Here is a 23,727-nt window from a genome sequence, read left to right as displayed (position 1 = left end):
GTAAAAGTCGGGCATTGGAACGTCATGAATGAACCCCTAAGGAATAGATGTTCATGCATACTAAATGTGTTCTTTGAGAAATCAATATAAAAGCAAGGGAAATTCCTAAAGGCTTAAGAGTCTGGTTTTCCAAGAACTCGTTGTGACGTGGATTGACGGATGTAGGAGGCCATGCCTGTATTTGGTTAGAATGGACAATGCCTAAATAAGGGCTGGATTTTCTATGCCTAAATAGGAGCAATATGAATTGTACCTATATAAGGGCATAAATCGGGAAACCTATATACGGAATCTAAATCTACACACACCAATATTTTAGTCAAACATTGCATTTCATGCCACCTTAAACTGCTTATGGTGGCAGGAGAATGTAAAGAAGGGAACAGTAGAGGGATTGCCCAAAACTGGTTAGTTGTCACTTGCAGACCAGGTCTCTGGTCAGCAAGGAGGAAAACAACAGTATGGGCAATTTGAGGTAAGCATGGAGCAAGAGGCGGTAGGAGGTACAATCAAGGGAAGGGATCTAACAGTCTGAGCAATTAAGGCTTGACCGAGAGCTAATAACCCTGGTAGACGGTTTGAGAATTTTCAGAGCCCCTCTATGTACAACACACACCGTGTAAGCTGTCCTAGACTTCTGTATTATTATTATCCAAAGATCTGGCTTTTGTGCTCTACCCTCAATTTTGCCTTAAGTGCCCCAACCCCATATATCCCCTTAGCGTCTTCAGGCATATTAGCTAAGAATTCACTCAATGCAGCAAGACAACTTGCAGCGTTTTGATGCATGAAAAGGATACAGAAAAAACACACCTTATTTACAAAGATATAGTGCATTTCTGTTGTCTCTGTGCACTAGCGCACTGTGTGCTGCCTAGCGCCAAGAAAGACAATCTTGCCATCATTGGTGCTGGTCAGCACATGGCGTTATGGGTAGGTTTGCTTTTGTGCATGACAGCACACCTTCCTGCATAAAAAGAATCCTCAAAGGCATTGTTCTCTTAGCAAGTGTAGTGAAGGATGCATCAGGCATAGGAAGAGCAAGTAAAAAGAAGAAAAAAATATATTACTCCTTGCTACGCCAAAGTCGGGAGGTGCACCACTTTGGCACAATCCCAGGTTTACTGACCTTAGTAAACCTGGGATTGTGCCAACATCCATGAGTAGAAGCATGGTAACACCCATGTTCCATCTATGTAATGCATCACTGATGCAAGGTATATCCTGTGGCACTTATTCCTTACAAAGTCATGAAAGGCAACGTAATTTGACCCGTACGTGGCTTTCTAAATCTCGACTAACACTTTGCATTGTGCCTGAGCAAAAGAAGTGGTGCAACTGCACAAAATGCTAGTGAATATGGGCTTAAAAGTGCAATCTTTTAAATATCAGCTACAAATTGTATTATATGTCCTACTGTCATACCTACAATACCTAACTACCATTCTGCCACATCTAACCTATCATACCTACGTAATATACTTAAGTGATCATACCTATCTGTCATAACTATCAAACCTACCTGCTTTACCTACTTGATTACCATGTATACCCTCATATCTACTTACTGTATCTACCTCTAATACATCCCTATCATAACTACATAAATATTTACCATACCTACCTACAATGACTAACCTTCTGTGCCTTACATACCTAACATCTCTAAGCCTCAATTCCTTCACTAGTATATGTAAAATCCTGTCATACCTACTGTTAGACTTGGGGGTCTCTGGTTGGCGCAAGGTTGCCCTTGTGTCAAGCAGGAACCCTCTCCTCTACGTCAGGGCGCAGGATAACCCCTTGTGAATGACCCTTGCTCACCCTCTAGGTGCGTGGCGTGAGCAGCCAAGGCGATTCCTCAGGCGTTGTTGGTTAAGCACTTACAATCACACACACAGTAAATACATCAATCCCCCCAGAAACGGACACCAGCCTTGGATATGTAGAAAAATACGCTTCTTTATGTAAAAATAGGTATATATATCTCAGCAGACTTATCACAAGACCAATAACGTTTTCGCTATGCCACCAGGTTATAAAGCAGGCAAATGTTCTTTGTTCGTAGTTTCAAATGGATACTTTGTAGTCTCTTGCAAATGTTACTTGTGGTTCCAGTACTCACAGAGATCGGCTTCTGCGAACGGGGAAATAAGGCGTTGCGGGCCCCGAGCCCGATACTGGAACTTCTTTCGTGACGGGGAGAGCCGGCACAGGTTGGTGCGACTCTCAGCTTGGGAAGTGTCTTGGGTCCTCGATCAGCGGGGGTGGGCAGGTAGGCAGGCACGGCCAGCGACCCTCAGCACGGCGGTGCAGGGGGGGGTCTCCACAGCGGGGGCGGCGCGGCCTGAGATGTCCGGGGATAGCGAAGCGGGGTCACAGGGCACGGTCAGTGCAGCTGGATGACCCGGCGTAGATCACAGTCGTCGGACGGTTTCCGGCCGGAGGGGTGATAGCGCGTTCAGCGCGCTCCAGTGGCAGGCGGTGACAGGGGTGCAGGCAACCTAGCCCGGGGACAGAGAGCGGCTCCGGACGGAGCGAGGCTCTCACGGGGTTGAGGCAGGCAAGCTCCTGAGTGTCACGGCCCTAGGAGGGGCGATGAGGGGCGCAGTCTCTTTCCAGCGGGATGCACACACGGCTCGAATCGGAGGACGAGCAAAAGCACAGAGAACCCACTGGTCCTGGGGTTCAGTTCAGGGGGCAAGCTCCGATCAAGCCCTTGGAGAATGTTTAAAGCACAAAGTAGCAAAGTCTTTTCAGTAGTCTCTTCCTCTCCTTTCTCAGCAAGGCAAGCAGCAGGCCAGCTCCTCCAGCGTCTTCTTCTCCTTCTAGTCGGGCAGAGGTTCTTTGTGGTAAAACAGGATTCTGATTTCTTAGGAGCCAGGCTCCTACTTTTATACCATGATTCTTTTGTTCTTTAGCGCCAGGGGGCCTGGGCCTGGCTCAGTCCAGTTCTCGAGCACTTTGTTATGGTGACTCTGCTCTTTCCTTTCAGCAGCAGGGCAGAGACATCAGCCGCTCCACAGGGGGCGGCGCCGGCTTTGTGGTGGCAGAGCACAGGTCTATTCAAGAGTCAAGGTGTACTCCTCCCACCCATCCTGGTGTCATCTCTCTACCCACCACCTGGCAGCCAACCTGTCTCTGGGGATTCCCCAACCCTGCTCCTTACTGTTGCTAGGCAGAACACACACACACAGCAGAGGCGGACTGAAATGGCCAGGTCAGTAAATACTAACTTTCTAAAAGTAGTATTTACAAACCCAGGATAATAAAATAAACTTGACTACAAGAAGTATTTTATTATTCTGAGTTCAGGCATACTAAACTTGACATTCTACCATGCTCTCTGAGTCCACTGGGGTCACAGCGTGTAGTGACTCCAGCAGCCCATTCTGGCCTATGGAGAGCAGGTAGCCTTCAATAGTGAAAGACGAAGATGGCGGTAATTCACTACTAAGACATGCCACACACATCGGGGCATGTCCTACCTTATGCCTACAATGCACCCTGCCCTTGGGCCTACCAGAGGGGTGGCTAATATGTAGGTAAGGGAAGGTTTAGGGACTGGCAAGTGGGGGCACTTGCGCAGTCAGCGCGACGGTCCCAGACCGCGCACAGGGTCTGCGGTGGCAGACCCTAGACACATTTTACAAGGCCGCTTTCCGTGGGTGGCGCAACCAGCGCTGCAAGCCCACCAGCAGCATTGGTATTCACAAGCCCTGGCACCCCTGGTGCACTTTACTGGGGACTGACAGTAAATCCAATAAACCAATCATGAACATCAATTACAGGTACACTTTACCTAGGGAGCACTTGCACTGCGGCACGGATTAGCCGTGGCGCAGTACCCTGAGCGGACAACACCAGCAAAACAATCGAGGCACACCATCAAAAAGTGGAAGGGAAACTCACGCCAAGGTGCCAGGTCTAACACGTGTCCCCTCCAGCTGAAATGTGGGGAGAACTACCCTTGCCCAGGGGGTTCCTCGTCACTAAGGCGGAAATACCTGGACAGACCGTCAGCGTTGGCGTGATCTGTACCAGGACGGTGTTCCACCGTAAAGTCCATACCCTGTAGGGAGATGGACCACCTCAACAGCTTCGGGTTCTCACCCCTCATTTGCATCAACCATCTGAGGGGCCTGTGGTCCGTCTGAACCCGGAAGTGAGACCCAAACCAGTAGGGTCTTAGCTTCTTCAGCACCCAGACCACAGCAAATGCTTCTCGCTCAATTGCACTCCACCTACTTTCCCGTGGAAGTAACCTCCTACTGATGAAGGCTACGGGTTGGTCCCAGCCCTCCTCAGTCATCTGTGAGAGAACAGCCCCTACACCATGCTCTGAAGCGTCTGTCTGCACTAGGAATTCCTTGGAGAAGTCAGGGGCCAAGAGCACGGGCGCCGTGCACATGGCAGTCTTCAGGGTGTCGAAAGCTTTCTGACAGGTGTCAGTCCAGATCACGTTCCTGGGCTGCTTCTTGGAAGTCAGCTCTGTCAAGGGGGCAACGATCGTTCCATAGCCCTTGACAAACCTCCTGTAGTACCCAGTGAGCCCCAGGAAGGCCCTCACTGCGGTCTGCGTCTTGGGGGGTTCCCAAGCCAGGATGGTCTCAATTTTGGGTTGCAAGGGTGCCACCTTGCCACTCCCCACTTGGTGTCCCAAGTACACCACGGAACCCTGCCCGATCTGGCACTTGCTTGCCTTGATCGTGAGGCCTGCTCGGCGCAGAGCCATCAACACTTCCCAGAGGTGGCGCAGGTGTTCGGGCCAGGTGGCACTGAACACTGCGATGTCATCCAGGTAGGCGGCACTGAACGCATCCAGCCCAACCAGTACCTGGTTGACCAACCTCTGAAAGGTGGCAGGGGCATTCTTCATTCCAAATGGCATGACTCGGAACTGGAAGTGCCCATCTGGTGTAGAGAATGCTGACCTCTCTTTGGCCCCATCGGTCAAGGCGATCTGCCAGTACCCAGACGTTAAATCAAACGTGCTAAGGAACCGGGCAGCCCCCAGCCGATCAATGAGCTCATCAGCTCTGGGGATGGGGTGCGCGTCAGTCTTCGTTACTGAATTGAGTCCTCTGTAGTCCACACAGAACCGGAGTTCAGGTGTGGCTCCCGGCGCAGCAGCTTTGGGGACCAAGACCACGGGGCTGGACCAAGGACTGCCGGAGGACTCAACCACCCCTAGCGCAAGCATCTTGGAGACCTCCTCCTTGATGCAAGCTCTGACCCTCTCAGTTACCCTGTAAGCCTTGTGCTTCACAGGTAAGCTGTCTCCTGTGTCCACATCATGGACGCACCAATCTGTGACACCAGGAACCAGGGAGAACCTATCTGGAAACTGCCCCAGCAAGTGGCGGCAATCTTCCTGTTGTTCGGGCGTCAGGGTGGGTGAGAGGTTAACTCCATCCACTGACCCATCTTTCTCAGAGGCTACTAAGAGGTCAGGAAGAGGCTCGGTCTCCTCTTCCATTCCATCATCAGTGGCCAGCAGCATGCCCACTTCGGTCCTCTCTAAGTGGGGCTTAAGGCGGTTAACATGTAGGACCCTCAAAGGGTTCCTGGGAGACTGCATGTCCACCAAGTAGGTGATAGGACTTTTGCGCTCCACAATCTCAAATGGACCTGTCCACTTATCCTGAAGTGCACAAGGCTCCACTGGGGCCAAGACCCACACCTTTTGTCCAGGTTGAAGCTCTACCAGAGTGGCATTCTGGTCGTACCACCGCTTCATCTCCTCCTGGCTGGCTTCCAGATTTGCCTCAGCAAGTTGCCTGAAACGCCTAGTCTGGTTTCGGAAGGCCAGCATGTAACTGTATACATTCTGGGGAGGTTTCCTGGGAGATTGCTCCCAGCCTTCCTTTACCAAACTCAGAGGTCCTCTTACCGGGCGACCATACAGAAGCTCAAAGGGGCTGAACCCTAGAGACTTCTGTGGCACCTCTCGGTAAGCAAAGAGCAGGCATGGCAAGAGGACGTCCCACTTATGCCTCATTGGACCGTCCAGGCCCATGATCATGCCTTTGAGGGTTCGGTTGAATCTCTCAACCAACCCATTTCCTTGGGGGTGGTAAGGAGTGGTGAACTTGTAAGTTACCCCACACTCCTTCCACAGGGATTTCATATATGTGGACATGAAATTGGTCCCCCTGTCGCTCACCACCTCTAGAGGGAATCCCACTCGGGAGAAAATTCCCATCAGTGCTCGTCCCACCACGGGGGCCGTCACTGTCCTCAGAGGGATGGCTTCAGGGTACCGGGTGGCATGGTCCACCAAGACCAGGATGAACCTGTTGCCCAGGGCTGTCTTGGGGTCCAGAGGCCCCACAATATCAATACCCACTCGCTGGAATGGCGTACCGACCACGGGGAAGGGCTGCAGAGGAGCCTTGTGCTTCCCTCCGCTCGTACCACTTGCCTGGCAAGTCTGACAGGTTCTGCAGTAGGAATCTGAATTCTTGTGCATTTGGGGCCAGTAAAAGTGGGTGACAAGCCTGTCATAGGTCTTGTCCATCCCCAAATGTCCTGCTAAAGGCACATCATGAGCCAGCCCCAGTAGGAAGGTTCTGAACTTCTGGGGTACCACCAGCACACGGGCTGACCCAGGTTCAGCAGCCTTAGGCTCGGAATACAGGAGGTCACTCTCCCAGTACACGTAGTGTGTTTTGGCCTGAACACCATTGGCCTGGTCTGCAGCCTGCTGCCGCATACCCACGAGAGAAGGGCATTCTTTCTGCTCCCTGCAGAATTCCTCCCTGGAGGGACCTCCTTCTTGCTGCCAATGGGTCAGCTCAGGCAGGTCTCCCAGTTCGGCAATCTGTTCCCCGGTAGGCTCCAGAGCATCCCCCTCAGGGTCTGCTTCCTCCTGGGCCGTGGGAACTTCGGGGGCCGGTTTCCCGCGCCTCCTGCGCCTTCTCCCTAAGGCCGGTTCCTGGACCTCTCCCTCAGGCTCCAGGACCCTCTCAACACCCCTACTGGCTGCCATGGACCGGGTGGTCACGCACGCCCAGTCGGGTAGACCCACCATCCTCAGATGCGTGGTCTTCTCCACCTTTTCCCAAGGGGAGCTTTCCAGGTCGTTCCCTAGCAGACAGTCTACAGGCATGTCAGTTCTCACAGCGACTTGTAGAGTACCAGAGACCTCCCCCCACTCAAAGGGAACTTGAGCCATTGGACAATGACTCTCTATGTTGTCAGCATTGACAACCCTACAGTAGGCATTGGGTACAATCTGCTCTTGAGACACCAGGTGTTGCCTCACCGAGGTCACGCTGGCTCCTGTATCTCTAAGAGCCTCAACCTTCTTTCCATTGATGGTCACTACTTGCCCATATTTCTTAGTGTTAGAGGGTAAGTAGGTTTCAGGGACCATCTCACTGTCTCCTAGCGAGACGAGGGTCATCTGCCCGGGACCCCCACCCCCCTGGACTGCTACCTCCTCCCCAAAGTTAATACTAGCTACTTGCCGGGGTGGAGCACCAGTGGGTGCTGTCTTACCAAACAGGCGACACTTAGGATCAGAGGCAATGTGACCCGGGTCACCACACCTGTAACAATTGAAGGGCCCCTTTGGAACAGGTCTACCTGTCGGGGCCCCGTTCTGCTGCGGGGGTGGGGGAGGCTGAGAACCCTTCTGTTGGTTCCCTTGGGGATTACTTTGGGGGCCTTTTTGGAACCCTTTCTGTTTACCCCTGTCCCCCCCACTCTTCTGCTGGGGACCCTGCCCACCTTTGGCGGAGTATCCCACTTGACCCTTGTGGACCCTGGTGCTGAGCCAGCGGTCCGCCTCCTCAGCAAGCTTCCTCGGGTTGGGCAGCTTGCTATCAATCAGGTGCTGGCGTAGCTCAGGAAAACATTGACTGGACAAGTGCTCCCATGCAATTAAATCAAGCAGCCCTTGATAATCATTCACTTTGCTACCCTTCACCCAACCATCCAGTGCTCTGCAGAAAAAAGTTACATACTCCACATACGTACTCTCAGGGATCTTCTTAGTCTCCCTGAACCTCTGTCTATATAGCTCAGGAGTTAACCCATACCTGGTCATTAAAGCTTCCTTCATATGGGGTATGAGGCTTGGAGATCTAAGGGTAAATCTAACAGTGTGTCACGCCCTTCAGCAAGGAACCTTCCCCACAACCCCGCTCCCCAGTCTTTCTCAGGGACCCGGTGTGAAGACATGGCCACCTCATAGGCTCTAAACCACTGCCCTATGTCATCCTTTCTAAAATACTCCTTTACTACATCTTTGGGGATGTACACCTTGGACTCTACCTGCACCGGTGGAGTGCTGCCACCAGAAGGAGCGGTGTCCAAACTTTTCGCCTTCAGCTCCAACTCCTTCAATCTTATATCATGATCCATTTGGCGTTGTTGTGCCTCCAGGGCCAACTTCTGCTTTTCCATTTCCATTTGTCCTGCCAACTTTGCCATCTCCATTGCATGCGCCCTGTCTGCTGCCCTGTCTGCCAGCTCCTCTGGCGACCGGACTCTGCTGGGCTCCTCAAGGTTGTCGGGTGGAACGATGTCCCCCGCATTCTGTGGATCTCTTGACTCCTTCCAGGCTCTCAACGCCTTGGTGTACTGGACCCTCCTCTTGAATCCAGCATGGGGAACTCTGAATTTTACACTATAGCCTCTCAATTGCTCTACCGTGTAGCCTTCCAGTCCCTCCCAATCCACCTCATCCATTCCAGAAATCACAGAGTGTGCTCTTCCAGCAGAGAGTGAGCCAGGCATGGTTGCAAAAATGTCAACAAAGTTCAAAAATGAAAACCTGTGGCTGCGTTACTTGGTCTGCTCTCACTATCTGGTGATTAATAATTCACTGTATGCAAATTACAAATGCAAATCCGAAATCCCAGCCGCTGCCAACAATGTTAGACTTGGGGGTCTCTGGTTGGCGCAAGGTTGCCCTTGTGTCAAGCAGGAACCCTCTCCTCTACGTCAGGGCGCAGGATAACCCCTTGTGAATGACCCTTGCTCACCCTCTAGGTGCGTGGCGTGAGCAGCCAAGGCGATTCCTCAGGCGTTGTTGGTTAAGCACTTACAATCACACACACAGTAAATACATCAATCCCCCCAGAAACGGACACCAGCCTTGGATATGTAGAAAAATACGCTTATTTATGTAAAAATAGGTATATATATCTCAGCAGACTTATCACAAGACCAATAACGTTTTCGCTATGCCACCAGGTTATAAAGCAGGCAAATGTTCTTTGTTCGTAGTTTCAAATGGATACTTTGTAGTCTCTTGCAAATGTTACTTGTGGTTCCAGTACTCACAGAGATCGGCTCCTGCGAACGGGGAAATAAGGCGTTGCGGGCCCCGAGCCCGATACTGGAACTTCTTTCGTGACGGGGAGAGCCGGCACAGGTCGGTGCGACTCTCAGCTTGGGAAGTGTCTTGGGTCCTCGATCAGCGGGGGTGGGCAGGTAGGCAGGCGCGGCCAGCGACCCTCAGAACGGCGGTGCAGGGGGGGTCTCCACAGCGGGGGCGGCGCGGCCTGAGATGTCCGGGGATAGCGAAGCGGGGTCACAGGGCACGGTCAGTGCAGCTGGATGACCCGGCGTAGATCACAGTCGTCGGACGGTTTCCGGCCGGAGGGGTGATAGCGCGTTCAGCGCGCTCCAGTGGCAGGCGGTGACAGGGGTGCAGGCAACCTAGCCCGGGGACAGAGAGCGGCTCCGGACGGAGCGAGGCTCTCACGGGGTTGAGGCAGGCAAGCTCCTGAGTGTCACGGCCCTAGGAGGGGCGATGAGGGGCGCAGTGTCTTTCCAGCGGGATGCACACACGGCTCGAATCAGAGGACGAGCAAAAGCACAGAGAACCCACTGGTCCTGGGGTTCAGTTCAGGGGGCAAGCTCCGATCAAGCCCTTGGAGAATGTTTAAAGCACAAAGTAGCAAAGTCTTTTCAGTAGTCTCTTCCTCTCCTTTCTCAGCAAGGCAAGCAGCAGGCCAGCTCCTCCAGCATCTTCTTCTCCTTCTAGTCGGGCAGAGGTTCTTTGTGGTAAAACAGGATTCTGATTTCTTAGGAGCCAGGCTCCTACTTTTATACCATGATTCTTTTGTTCTTTAGCGCCAGGGGGCCTGGGCCTGGCTCAGTCCAGTTCTCGAGCACTTTGTTATGGTGACTCTGCTCTTTCCTTTCAGCAGCAGGGCAGAGACATCAGCCGCTCCACAGGGGGCGGCGCCGGCTTTGTGGTGGCAGAGCACAGGTCTATTCAAGAGTCAAGGTGTACTCCTCCCACCCATCCTGGTGTCATCTCTCTACCCACCACCTGGCAGCCAACCTGTCTTTGGGGATTCCCCAACCCTGCTCCTTACTGTTGCTAGGCAGAACACACACACAGCAGAGGCGGACTGAAATGGCCAGGTCAGTAAATACTAACTTTCTAAAAGTAGTATTTACAAACCCAGGATAATAAAATAAACTTGACTACAAGAAGTATTTTATTATTCTGAGTTCAGGCATACTAAACTTGACATTCTACCATGCTCTCTGAGTCCACTGGGGTCACAGCGTGTAGTGACTCCAGAAGCCCATTCTGGCCTATGGAGAGCAGGTAGCCTTCAATAGTGAAAGTCGAAGATGGCGGTAATTCACTACTAAGACATGCCACACACATCGGGGCATGTCCTACCTTATGCCTACAATGCACCCTGCCCTTGGGCCTACCAGAGGGGTGGCTAATATGTAGGTAAGGGAAGGTTTAGGGACTGGCAAGTGGGGGCACTTGCGCAGTCAGCGCGACGGTCCCAGACCGCGCACAGGGTCTGCGGTGGCAGACCCTAGACACATTTTACAAGGCCGCTTTCCTTGGGTGGCGCAACCAGCGCTGCAAGCCCACCAGCAGCATTGGCATTCACAAGCCCTGGCACCCCTGGTGCACTTTACTGGGGACTGACAGTAAATCCAATAAACCAATCATGAACATCAATTACAGGTACACTTTACCTAGGGAGCACTTGCACTGCGGCACGGATTAGCCGTGGCGCAGTGCCCTGAGCGCACAACACCAGCAAAACAATCGAGGCACACCATCAAAAAGTGGAAGGGAAACTCACGCCAAGGAGATGATGGACGGAGTGCCAAAACTTTTCAGACACTCACCCGCAGTCACAGATCTGGGTTGAATCCATCATCCTTCTTTAGCTCACTACGCCACCCCAGTTCAGACCCAGCCATACGCAAATCAGTCTTGACCCTGTACCTCATGGGAACAGTCCAGCCTGGACTGCCAAGCCAGGTCTTCCCTGCATACACCTACATACTATACTTACCTCACCTAATTTTCTCACGTTTCAATTTATTATTCTAGCATGGCCATCCGGCATGTTTGAACACTACAATATCTAACCTTCCATGTCTTACATACCTACCATATATAAGCAGCAATCCCTTTGCTACCATATGTAACAACCTGTCATACCTACCTACTATACCTACCTTACCGACTTTTTTTCAAGTTTTAATTTACCATTCTAGCATGGCCACTTGCTGTGCTTGAATGGCAAATAAAAAATTATTGCTGTGCCTCCGCACGCAACTGACACAATGAAGACGTCACCACCCATGCATGAGCATCGGCAGCCATTTTGGAATGGGTTTTTTAATAGAAAAACTATTCCAAAATTGAGAGTCATGCATGCACATGCATCTTGACTCATGTGTTTGCATGTCACTTTCAATATGCATTGGCAAAGCCAACAGTTCAGAATTTAACAGCTGAGGCTCATTGATTTTGCTAATACTTGCTATTAGTAGAAACATAATATGTTTTAATTGTATGAGACCTACATGAAAATTGAAAATGCGGATTTATTGATAGTTGATGACAGCATATAATTACAGTTTAGAGGAAAATGCTTACATCATGTCATGCAAAAGGTATAATACCCTGCATTTTGCACTTTATGGAAATAACTAGTGTTTTGTTATATTAGTTGTTTTTGTAGAGAGTGCTATCATCCGTGAGGGGATCCTGCCAATCTAAGTCTGGCTAGGTCTGGTTAGTGCATCTATATGAATAACCAGATCTTCAGCATCTTGAGGAATTCAAGGATGGAAGAGGCTTCTCTGATGTGTAGGGGCAGGTAGTTCCAGGCTTTGGGAGCAATGTTAGATAACATTTTATGCTTGCTCTGGCTCCACATATGTGTGGCATTTGGAAGAGTAGCAGTCTGCCTGAGTGGAGGTGTCTGGTAGGTTTGGGAAAAGAGATTTGGTTGTTGATGTAGGCTGGGCCCATCTTTTGTAGGGCTTTGAAAGTGTGTGTGAGGAGTTTGAACTAGAGTTGTGTGTGTATGGGAAGCCAGTGAAGTTTTATGAAGTGTGGTATGATGTGCAGGTGGCTTGATGGATTGAATATGTTGAGGCTGCTGAGTTCTGAATGGTTTGGAGGTGTCTGGTAAATAGTTTTCTGATACCAGTGTAGAGGGTGTTCCCATAGCCTTGCTTGGGACGAAGGAGTGTGTGACCGGTTTTGCAGTTGCTGATTGGGAGCCATTTGAAGGCTCCCCTCAGAAACTTCAGAGTGTGGAACTGGAAGCAGTGATGGCATTGACTTGCACTGTCATGTTGAGTTGGTTGTTAATGACAATCCCAAGGTTCTTGGTGTGGACGTTGGGGTGGGAGTGGGTCTGAGCTTGGTTGGCCACCAGCCGGAGTCCCACAGTGTTCTTCCCAAAGATCAGGACGTTTTTCTTATCTGTGTTTAGTCTGAGACTGTTGGTCTTCATGCAGTAGACGATTTTAGTTATGCAGGCAGAAAACCAAGTCCATACGTTGTGAGTCTCGTCTGAAAAGGAGAGTCTGAGCTGAGCGTCGTCTTCATAAGAGATGACATCTAAATCGTGGGAGTGGATGACGTTGGTGAGAGGAAACCTGTATTGTTAGATCTGTCAGCTTTAGAATGGTCTCCCCACAAATCTTTTGCCTTCACCCCTCCTAATTTTGCTGATTTCGTTTCTATTGACCTTAGGACTCTGTGCACTTTAGCACTGCTAACCAGTCATAAACTGCCTGTGGTCTCTCCTTTAAACATGGTAGAACTGGCTTACCACCAAATGGCATATTTAATTTAATTGTAAGTCCATAGTAAAGTGGTACTATGTGTACCCAGGGCCTGTAAATTAAATGCTACTAGTGGGCCTTCATACTAAAGCAAACAAAAGTGAAGAATGGAATGCTCGACTTAATCTCAGCCACTGGTAATTACTCGGGCAGCATCCCAGTTCATCATTTAATTGCACACCATGCCACCTCAACTTGGGCCCAGCTTGATGCAAATCAGTCTTGAGTCAGCTCCAATGGGAATCCTCTAGAAGCTTCCCTCACTTCAAATTGGGCATTAGGTATATATATTAGACCTCAGACCCCATATCTTCAGTACACATCTGGTCCTGTGGAAGATTCAGAAGAAGGACTGCTGTCCTGCTCTGTAAGATGGACTTCCTGACCTGCAGCCTGCTGTCTTACTGCCTGAGTGAAGAACTTCACATGCTTATTGAACCCATGACCACCAGAGTAACAACAAATGTCATTTGGCTGGCCTCCTGATCAGAAGCCTCAGGGACAGAACAGGCTTCCTCCATCTTGAATCTAGCAACAGGACTGTGCCGGCAGCGAGTCCTTCCCGCCCAAGAGATGCCCCTCTAATCCTGGACCCTTAGAAGTGGGCCTGAAAGATGCTCTGACAGCCTAACTGTTTCCAAGAGAACAGTCGCAGCACATTGCTTCGTCTTTCAAAAACTCTGCATCGTAGTCGCTGCATGATGCATCACATTCTGAAAATTCCTTATTGAAACTGCTGTGCAATGCAACCCTAATCCGGGACTTCGCATCACAGCTTCCCCGGAACTCCCACTGCGTGATGCAACCTCGTATTGCAAGCCCCTCATCAATGGCAGCCCCACAGGTTCTTCAGAACCAGCTGGTTCATTACTCATCCCTGATGCAGGACTTAACATTGCAACCCCCTAATCAATGACCTCCTCCACAATGATGCAGGGCCTCAATTGTGGTCGGCCTGGACGTGTGACTTTGTCCAGGTCCGGATAACCACAATTGGCCCTTTGCGATTTTTGTGGCTATTTTCATTTAAATCTTTAAAATTGCATATCTCTTGGTTTTACTGATTGGATTTTTGCCATTTTGATCTTAAAATATTAATTACATTTTACTTTATTTTTCTAAATTGGTGTGGTATTGTTCTTGTATTGTGTTTCACTTTATTACTGTGTTTGAGGTGGTGCATAAATACTTTACACATTCCTTCTACATTAAGCCACCCGTTTTTGTTCCAGGCTACCAATGAGTTACGCACAGGTTAATTTAGGGTTTATTTGTGACTTCACCCTGACTAGGGTTGTGGTTGCTGCATGCGTAGGATTTCATTCTCCTGCAGTACAGTGGTTTTGAGTTATGCAGAAATTTCTAGATAATTAATATGAGACCAATTGGAGCCTTTCAAAATTCCCCCTAGTTTTCTGATTGGCTGTTTTTTCTTCTTCTAAATTTAAATTCCCTACCTATGTGTTCCATATCATGGAAGTGAGGAGAAGCTCAATCTGGATAATCCCATTAGGAATGAGCTGCAAAAAGGGGGGCTGTGTGTTGGAAAGAAGGCCACAAATCTGGACCTTCAGATGGCCCTAGGCACCTTTGAGGAGGTTACAAGGATGCAATCGCAACCTGAGGGGTCTGATGAGGAAGAACTTAATTTTTAATTTGGGGGATACTGAGGAGGGGGAACTTGATCTAGGAGCAGAGAGGTCCTGATTGTGGGCCCTGAGCAAGAACTCCTAGAGGAGGAAGACCATTTGCCCACTGAAAGAGAGCCCAGTGTGGGGGCATTGGGCCATGTGTCTTCAAGGAACTTGTCCCGAGAGGAGCTGGTGGACAGGAAGTCAAAGAGGGAGTTCAGGCTACCAATGGCCAAGCTGAAAACAGAAGAAAAGAAGGCTGAGAGGGCCTTGGCAGAAAAGAAAATGTTGCTTGAGCACAAAAGAATCTTGGATGAACCAGAGCCCAAAGCTAAGCAAACCTCATGATCCTGCAGAAATGGTGGCAGCATACTTACAGTGTCTGAGGGAAACAAGAAGGTCCGCATCCCTAAAGATCTGGTGCCCAACTATGTGGTGGGAGATCAACAAATGGTTTGCAGCATATGAAGTAGCTCTGAGGGTACACAAGATCCTCCATATGCCTACAGTGGGGAGTGACACACTTCTCACACTAGCAGCAGATGACCAGAATAGGTACACACTCACGAAAGCCATACTTGACACCAAATTTGAACTGACCCCTGAAAGGTACCATCAGTGGTTCAGCTACAACCACAAACTTCCTAGTCAGTCTTGGGTGGATTTCTTGGATTATTTTAGCAAGGTTCTACATGGCTAGGTGAGGGGGAAGGAATTTAATTGTTATGATGGGATGTGCAACCTGATTTTTAGGAAGCACATGCTCAATAATTGTTTTAAAGAGCTGCACCCCCACCTAGTGGACAGCAAGCTTACTCACCCCTGGAAGCTTGCTGAGGAGCCGGACCTCTGGGTTACTACCAGAGTGTACAAAAAGGCATCTTTGGGGACGCCTATACGGGTGGTTAGGGTTCTCACCAGAGGGAGGGGGTGATAAAAGCAAAAGTTCTCACAAGGCCCTCAAAATAGTTCAAAGGAGAAAGGGTCCCATTCCCAATCTGGTTACCAAAAGAAAGGTTTTGTGGGCAAAAATACTGGTAAGTTTGTCCCTAAGTGTGATGATGCTACCAGTATGGGCACATCAAGGGCAATGCTAATCGCCCTAATAGGGCACTGCATTTCAGTGATGGCCAGTCCCAGGGGTTGGCTAGTGTAGCGCTTGGGGAGATGGTGATCACAGTCAGTGTATGGAGGCAGCTGAGGTTACCTTAGTGTCCCTGGGTGATAGACAGATGGCACCTAATACCCACATGCCTGTCAATACTTCCAGGTACAGGCAATAGGTTACCATCAATGGATAGAGGGTGGAGGCTCTGAGAGCCACAAGAGCCAGTATGACTACCGTCAAGTGTCGTCTGGTCTCCTCAGAGCAGGTGGTACCCAATATATATTACCAAGTTGGAGTCGAAGACAATTGTGGTACCACTACTCAGTGGTTCTGGTTCCCTTTGAGTGGGGAGGGGGGTCTCAGGTTCTCTTAAGGTAGATGTGAGCCTGGCCATGTCTGTGGATTGTTTGCTAGGGGATGACTTGGAGCACACTACCTGAAAAGAAGTATAGCTCAGGTCACACCTGGTAATGTTGTGGATGCCTTAATGGGTCTCAGTGACTACTTAGTCCACGGCTGCCCAGGAGAGAAGTCAGGATAGCCTGAAGCCTAAAAGAATGGCTCCAGCAGCTGCTAAGAAAGGAAAGGGCAGGGGCATGGAAAACCAGCCCCTGAAGTTCCAGCTTTACCGGTGGATGGGGCTCCAGAGTAGATGGCCCTTAAACGAACCTGGAAAGACACTGCCTCCGTAGGAGACCTGCCTGGGCTTGCTGAATGGCAAGTTAAGGGTGGGACCTCCAGGGAGGAATTCTGCAAGGCACAGAGAGAGTGCTCCAACCTAGAGAGGCTGAGGTGGCAGGCCAAAGCTCAAGCAGCTGGTGACACCTCTGGAGATCACCTCATTTACTGGGTGAACAACCTCCTTCATAATGAGCCTAATGCGCCTGTACATGGCATGGCATGTGGTCCACCAATCCCCAGGACCTTCCTACTGTGTCTCACGAGATACCCCTGTGGGCCATCTGGGGAAGAACAAGGCCTTTGCCAGGCTTGTCACCCAGTTCTATTATCCCACAATGAGAACATCCACACATGCTTACTGTATGACTTGTCTCACCCAACAGGCCAATGGGAAGACAGGGAAAAAACTCAAGGCTCCCATGCCTGCTGGTTGTACCTCCTTTGAGAGGGTGGGTATCAACGTTGTTGGGCCCATGGAGTGCAAACCTGCCCTGGGCAACAGGTTTACCCTGGTTTTGGTTGACCATGCCACACAGCACCCAGAGGCCATTCCTCCGGGGGCCATAACTGCACCTGCAGAGGCTAGGGCCCTGATGGAGATTTTTTCCAGGGTAGGTTTGCCCAAAGGAAGTGGTGACTGAAAGGGGCACCAATTTTATGTCTGTGAACATGAAGTCCATGTGGAAGGAATGTAGAGTAACATTCAAGTTCTCTATATTTTACCACCACAGACCAATGGGAATGTTGAAAGGTTCAACAAGACACTCAAGGGCACGATTATGGGCTGACCTGAATTCATGTGGTGGAAGTTTGACATCCTTTTTCACTTTCCACTCTTCGCATACAGGAAGGGAACCACAGAAGGGAGTGAGGTTCAGCCCTTTTGAAATCCTCTATGGTCACCTTGTGAAGGGACCTCTCAGTTTGGGGAAGGGGTAGGAGCAAGCCCCCACATATCCCACTCAGGGTGCGGTTTTCTGCATGCTCGCACTCACAACCAAATGCAGAAGTTCTGGAAGAAGGCTTGAGAAAGTAGAAGCTAGCCAGGAGATGATGAAGAAATGGTATGACCAGAACGCCACTATGGTTGAGTTTCAGCCTGGCCAGAAGGTGTGGGTGATTAAGCCAATTGAGTCCAGGGCTCTACAAGATCGATGGAAGGGCCCTATGAGATGATTGAGAGGAAGGGGGAGGCCTGCTAAATAGTGGACCATAAGACCCCCAGAATCCCCTCGCTTTACATTTTCAGGGACAGGTCTAGGCCTCTTAGCATGCACTAATTAAGAATGACGGTAGGGCCAATATAAAAGTCAGGATAACAGATTCACATGCAGATGGGCACTTGGGGTAGTAAAACATGGCCATATACTATTCAGGGGACATACTTGTCCCCAGACAAGCCGTTTAATTGATTAATACACAAGGAAGATAGTTAATGTAGGTGTTACTATTTGGCAACATAGATTTTGAAACATAATTCGCTTGCTGTGACTTTTGCATGGAGATAGTTAATGCATAGTATCCAGCTGTGCTGTACAACTACAGTGATGAGTCAACCTTTCTTTCCAGCTCCTGCACTACTTGAAGAATGTCCGGGCAAAGAACTCAGCTGGCAAAGAGGTGTTTTTTGATGAAAATGGAGATGCTCCACCGATGATGGATTTTATCAATTGGCAGATGACCTCGAAGGACACTAGCAGGTTTCTGAAAGTGGGTACCTATGAAGCTAATGCACCAAAAGGCCAGAAGCTTATCATCAACAGCAGTGCCATTGAATGGGGTAGAGAGTTTTATACGGTAAGAGAACAATGGTTTCCCAAATACAAAACTCTGGACCAGATCAACAAAGCATTATAATAATCACAAACACTTCAATTCTGTATTTGTAACCCTTAAAGTGTAGTTTCTTATGTAATAATCATATTTAATAGTCAGAAAAGTTTCTTCTGACTTCTAATTGATACCAATTCAGTATCTATAAGGGTGTGTTGTAGGCATTCCTTCCAAATACTGAATCTCATGTATCAATGTTTTCCAACTGAAATCATTTCAAAACATTGATATTTTACCAACACCTCAAAGAAGGTGGTAATTCATTTGTAGAAGGGAGGATGGCCATTTGCAACCCCTCTCCCTTTGTGAATGTTAAGAAAAAGTTTGTTGAAAAATAGGAGTGGTCAAGGGGACCACTGAGAACTCTTAATCCAACAAAAAAGTAAAGTTTGCTTTTTAAACACAGTCCCATTTCATATACGGAAAACAGATTGAAATCTTTGGGAAACTATGGGGCATAGTTACAACGGGGCGATAAAAAATTATCGCCGCTTTGGCGGCCGTTTTCGGCCGAAAAGCGGCGATAATTTTATCGCTATATTAGCAAGGTCACGCTAATGCGTGAAACCTTGCTTTATCGTGGGGATTTCTAACGCCCAGCTTTGCATCTCTAATGAGATGCAAAGTGGGCGTTCTTGACCTGACATGATAGGAGAAATGTCGCTAAGCGACATTTCTCCTATCATCAAGCCCCACGCTATGAAGCATAGCGTCAGGAAAAGTAGCGATAACACCTGTTATCGATACTTTCCTAACACCTGCTTCAGGACTGACTTAGCCATGATATCCTATGAAAGGAGGATATCGTGGCTAAGTTTTTGAGTCCCTATCAACAAGCTAATGTGAGATTATCGCTGGGTTTCCAGCGATAATCTCACGTTAGCCAGTTAGCGCTAGGATTTTTATCGCTGATGAGATAAGCGTTGCTAATAGCACGCTATCTCTGCGATAAAAATCGGCGCTAGCCGGCGATAATTATCCGAGCGCTAAGTGCGCTCAGCGATAATTATCGCCGGTTGTTGTTGATATGCCCCAAAGTCGTCTATCGACCCCAGCAGGCTACCATCCTTATGATTTCTTCCAATCATAGTGAGTCACATTTTGTGACCTACCTCATTAATGTTAATAAGATAGGTTGGGTTCCAAGCCAGTATGATTCACATTTTTATGAAAAGGTGTATTAGTGCCTATGTTGGTTCTGTTCTTAAAATGTTATACTGGTTGAAAAACAGATTTGTGACCAGTATTTTGTAACCAGGTATTCATACATCTGATACCACAATCGATTTACAGAACTGTGAAACTGCAATTTGCTTGTGCATACATGAAAACATTTATTGTTGCTACAGTATATTGTTATTGGAATAAAAGCAAAAAGTTAGTTATCAGAGGTTGTGTCAAAACAATGTTTAACAATGTCAAATTGTGTCTGACATTATTAACATTAGGTGTTTGCACTTCTAGTGCACTTAACAATACTCTGTAGCCAATTCACAAAGATTCGTTTGTGAGTAAATTAGCTTTAAGTCTGCCTAAATTCTTCATTTCCAGGAGTTAGTTACACATACCTATAGGAAACAGCTTTGTGATTCAGATGCTCTGTGGTTGGCATGAACTTGAAATGTCACATAATCACACTACTATAGACCAGCTGTGTCCAAAACTAAATTTTGGGATACCCTCATAAGATATACTTGAACAGAATTAGTCTAAATGCTAACTATTTACATGGCGAATGCTTATGTTAAAAATCTGGCATATATTCACCTCTCCTTTATCTACTTATGGTTCGCCTGCGTTAGCATTTTAGCTGTGATCATTCCTTCTTACTAACTGCTAAAACGAGGGGGGGGGGGGGTTGGAGACTCCTTCAGCCAAATGAAAACCAGAATTAAGCTGTGATGGGTCTTCTGTAGAACGGGCAATATTTTGGCCTACACAAACATCGCCCAACTGCTGTGTTTTTGGTAGCACATCTAGGGCAATGCCTCGCATTAAAAACGGGTACAAAACCGGATGGTGATGGACGGAGCATCAGAACCAATCAAACACTCACACCCAGTCAACAGATCTGGGCTTGATCCATCACCATTCTTTAGCCCACTCTGCCACCACAGTTCAGACATGGCCATATACAAATCAGTCTGACCCTGTGCATCATGGGAACAGTCCAGCCCAAACTGCCAAGCCATGCCTTCCCTGGACCGGAAACAAGCTTCCTAGGACCGGTTTCTGGCATTTCAGCCGTCTTCAGCCAGGCTTTCTTGAATCCAGTGGCAAAGTGAGCAAGGGACTCACGTCTGAGCATACCCTGCCAACTTATGGTGAACAAAGCGGTACAAAAGGGGGTGGTGATGGACAGAGCATCAGAACCAATCAAACACTCACACCCAGTCAACAGATCTGGGTTTGATCCAGCACCGTTCTTTAGCCCACTCTGCCAGCCCAGTTCAGACATGGCCATATGCAAATCAGTCTGACCCTGTGCATCATTGGAACAGTCCAGCCCAAACTGCCAAGCCATGCCTTCCCTGGACCGGAAACAAGATTCCTAGGATCGGTTTCTGGCATTTCAGCCGTCTTCAGCCAGGCTTGCTTGAATCCAGCGGCAAAGTGAGCAAGGGACTCACGTCTGAGCATACCCTGCCAACTTATGGCGAACAAAGCGGTACAAAGGGGGTGGTGATGGACGGAGCATCAGAACCAATCAAACACTCACACCCAGTCAACAGATCTGGGTTTGAACCATCACCGTTCTTTAGCCCACTCTGCCACCCCAGTTCAGACATGGCCATATGCAAATCAGTCTGACCCTGTGCATGATGGGAACAGTCCAGCCCGAACTGCCAAGCCATGCCTTCCCTGGACCGGAGACAAGCTTCCTAGGACCGGTTTCTGGCATTTCAGCCGTGTTCAGCCAGGCTTGCTTGAATCCAGTGGCAAAGTGAGCAAGGGACTCACGTCTGAGCACACCCTGCCAACTTATGGCGAACAAAGCGGTACAAAAGGGGGTGGCAATGGACGTAGCATCAGAACCAATCAAACACTCACACCCAGTCAACAGATCTGGGTTAGATCCATCACCGTTCTTTAGCCCACTCTGCCACCCCAGTTCAGACAATGCCAAATGCAAATCAGTCTGACCTTGTGCATCATGGGAACAGTCCAGCCCGAACTGCCAAGCCATGCCTTTCCTGGACCGGAAACATGCTTCCTAGGACCGGTTTCTGGCATTTCAGCCGTCTTCAGGCAGGCTTGCTTGAAACCAGTGGCAAAGTGAGCAAGGGACTCACGTCTGAGCATACCCTGCCAACTTATGGCGAACAAAGCGGTACAAAAGGGGGTGGTGAAGGACGGAGTATCAGAACCAATCAAACACTCAAACCCAGTCAACAGATCTGGGTTTGATCCATCACCGTTCTTTAGCCCACTCTGCCACCCCAGTTCAGACATGGCAATATGCAAATCAGTCTGACCCTGTGAATCATGGGAACAGTCCAGCCCGAACTGCCAAGCCATGCCTTCCCTGGACCGGAAACAAGCTTCCTAGGACCGGTTTCTGGCATTTCAGCCGTCTTCAGCCAGGCTTGCATGAATCCAATGGCAAAGTGAGCAAGGGACTCACGTCTGAGCATACCCTGCCAACTTATGGTGAACAAAGCGGTACAAAAAGGGGTGGTGATGGACGGAGCATCAGAACCAATCAAACACTCACACCCAGTCAACAGATCTGGGTTTGATCCATCACCGTTCTTTAGCCCACTCTGCCATCCCAGTTCAGACATGGCCATATGCAAATCAGTCTGACCCTGTGGATGATGGGAACAGTCCAGCCCGAACTGCCAAGCCATGCCTTCCCTGGACCGGAAACAAGCTTCCTAGGACTGGTTTCTGGCATTTCAGCCGTCTTCAGCCAGGCTTGCTTGAATCCAGTGGCAAAGTGAGCAAGGGACTCACGTCTTAGCACACCCTGCCAACTTATGGCGAACAAAGCGGTACAAAAGGGGGTGGTGATGGAAGTAGCATCAGAACCAATCAAACACTCACACCCAGTCAACAGATCTGGGTTTGATCCATCACCGTTCTTTAGCCCACTCTGCCACCCCAGTTCAGACATGGCCATATGCAAATCAGTCTGACCCTGTGCATCATGGGAACAGTCCAGCCCGAACTGCCAAGCCATGCCTTCCCTGGACCGGAAACAAGCTTCCTAGGACCGGTTTCTGGCATTTCAGCCGTCTTCAGCCAGGCTTGCTTGAAACCAGTGGCAAAGTGAGCAAGGGACTCAAGTCTGAGCATACACTGCCAACTTATGGCAAACAAAGCGGTACAAAAGGGGGTGGTGATGGACGGAGCATCAGAACCAATCAAACACTCACACCCAGTCAACAGATCTGGGTTTGATCCATCACCGTTCTTTAGCCCACTCTACCACCCCAGTTCAGACATGGCCAGATGCAAATCAGTCTGACCCTGTGCCTCATGGGCACAGTCTAGCCCGAACTGCCAAGCCATGCCTTCCCTGGACCGGAAACAAGCTTCCTAGGCCCTGTTTCTGGCATTTCAGCCAGGCTTGCTTGAATCCAGTGGCAAAGTGAGCAAGGGACTCATGTCTGAGCATACCCTGCCAACTTATGGCGAACAAAGCGGTACAAAAGGGGCTGGAGATGGACAGAGCATCAGAACCAATCAAACACTCACAGCAAAAACAGATCTGGGTTTTTGATCCATCACCGTTCTTTAGCCCACTCTGCCACCCCAGTTCAGACATAGCCATATGCAAATCAGTCTGACCCTGTGCCTCATGGGAACAGTCCAGCCCGAACTGCAAAGCAATGTTTTCTCTGGACCGGAAACAAGCTTCCTAGGACAGGTTTCTGGCATTTAAGCCGTCTTTAGCCAGGCTTGCTTGAATCCAGTGGCAAAGTGAGCAAGGGACTCACGTCTGAGCATACCCTGCCAACTTATGGCGAACAAAGCGGTACAAAAGGGGGTGGTGATGGACGGAGCATCAGAACCAATCAAACACTCACACCCAGTCAACAGATCTGGGTTTGATTCATCACCGTTCTTTAGCCCACTCTGCCACCCCAGTTCAGACATGGCCATATGCAAATCAGTCCAGCCCGAACTGCCAAGCAATGCCTTCCCTGGACCGGAAACAAGCTTCCTAGGACCGGTTTCTGGCATTTCAGCCGTCTTCAGCCAGGCTTGCTTGAATCCAGTGGCAAAGTGAGCAAGGGACTCACGTATGAGCATACCCTGCAACTTATGGCTAACAAAGCGGTACAAAAGGGGGTGGTTATGGACGGAACATCAGAACCAAACACTCACACCTAGTCAACAGATCTGGGTTTCATCCATCACCGTTCTTTAGCCCACTCTGCC

General features: G+C 49.3%; 1 protein-coding gene across 1 annotated transcript in view; it reads left to right on the top strand.

The window, feature by feature from the left end:
* The window catches only part of LOC146811607 (extracellular calcium-sensing receptor-like), a 546,215-nt gene that overhangs the window by 8,219 nt on the left and 514,269 nt on the right, over positions 1-23,727 (top strand). Inside the window, exons 2-3 of the mRNA XM_085615085.1 lie at positions 18,076-18,286; positions 18,589-18,605. Of these exons, the coding sequence (XP_085471211.1) occupies positions 18,076-18,286; positions 18,589-18,605 (228 nt within the window). The remainder of the gene's footprint in view (positions 1-18,075; positions 18,287-18,588; positions 18,606-23,727) is intronic.

Source organism: Triturus cristatus, chromosome 7 (assembly GCF_964204655.1).
Source record: "Triturus cristatus chromosome 7, aTriCri1.1, whole genome shotgun sequence".
Lineage (NCBI taxonomy): Eukaryota > Metazoa > Chordata > Amphibia > Caudata > Salamandridae > Triturus > Triturus cristatus.
The sequence above is the reverse complement of the archived record's forward strand: the minus strand, read 5'-3'. Positions and strand labels throughout refer to the sequence as shown.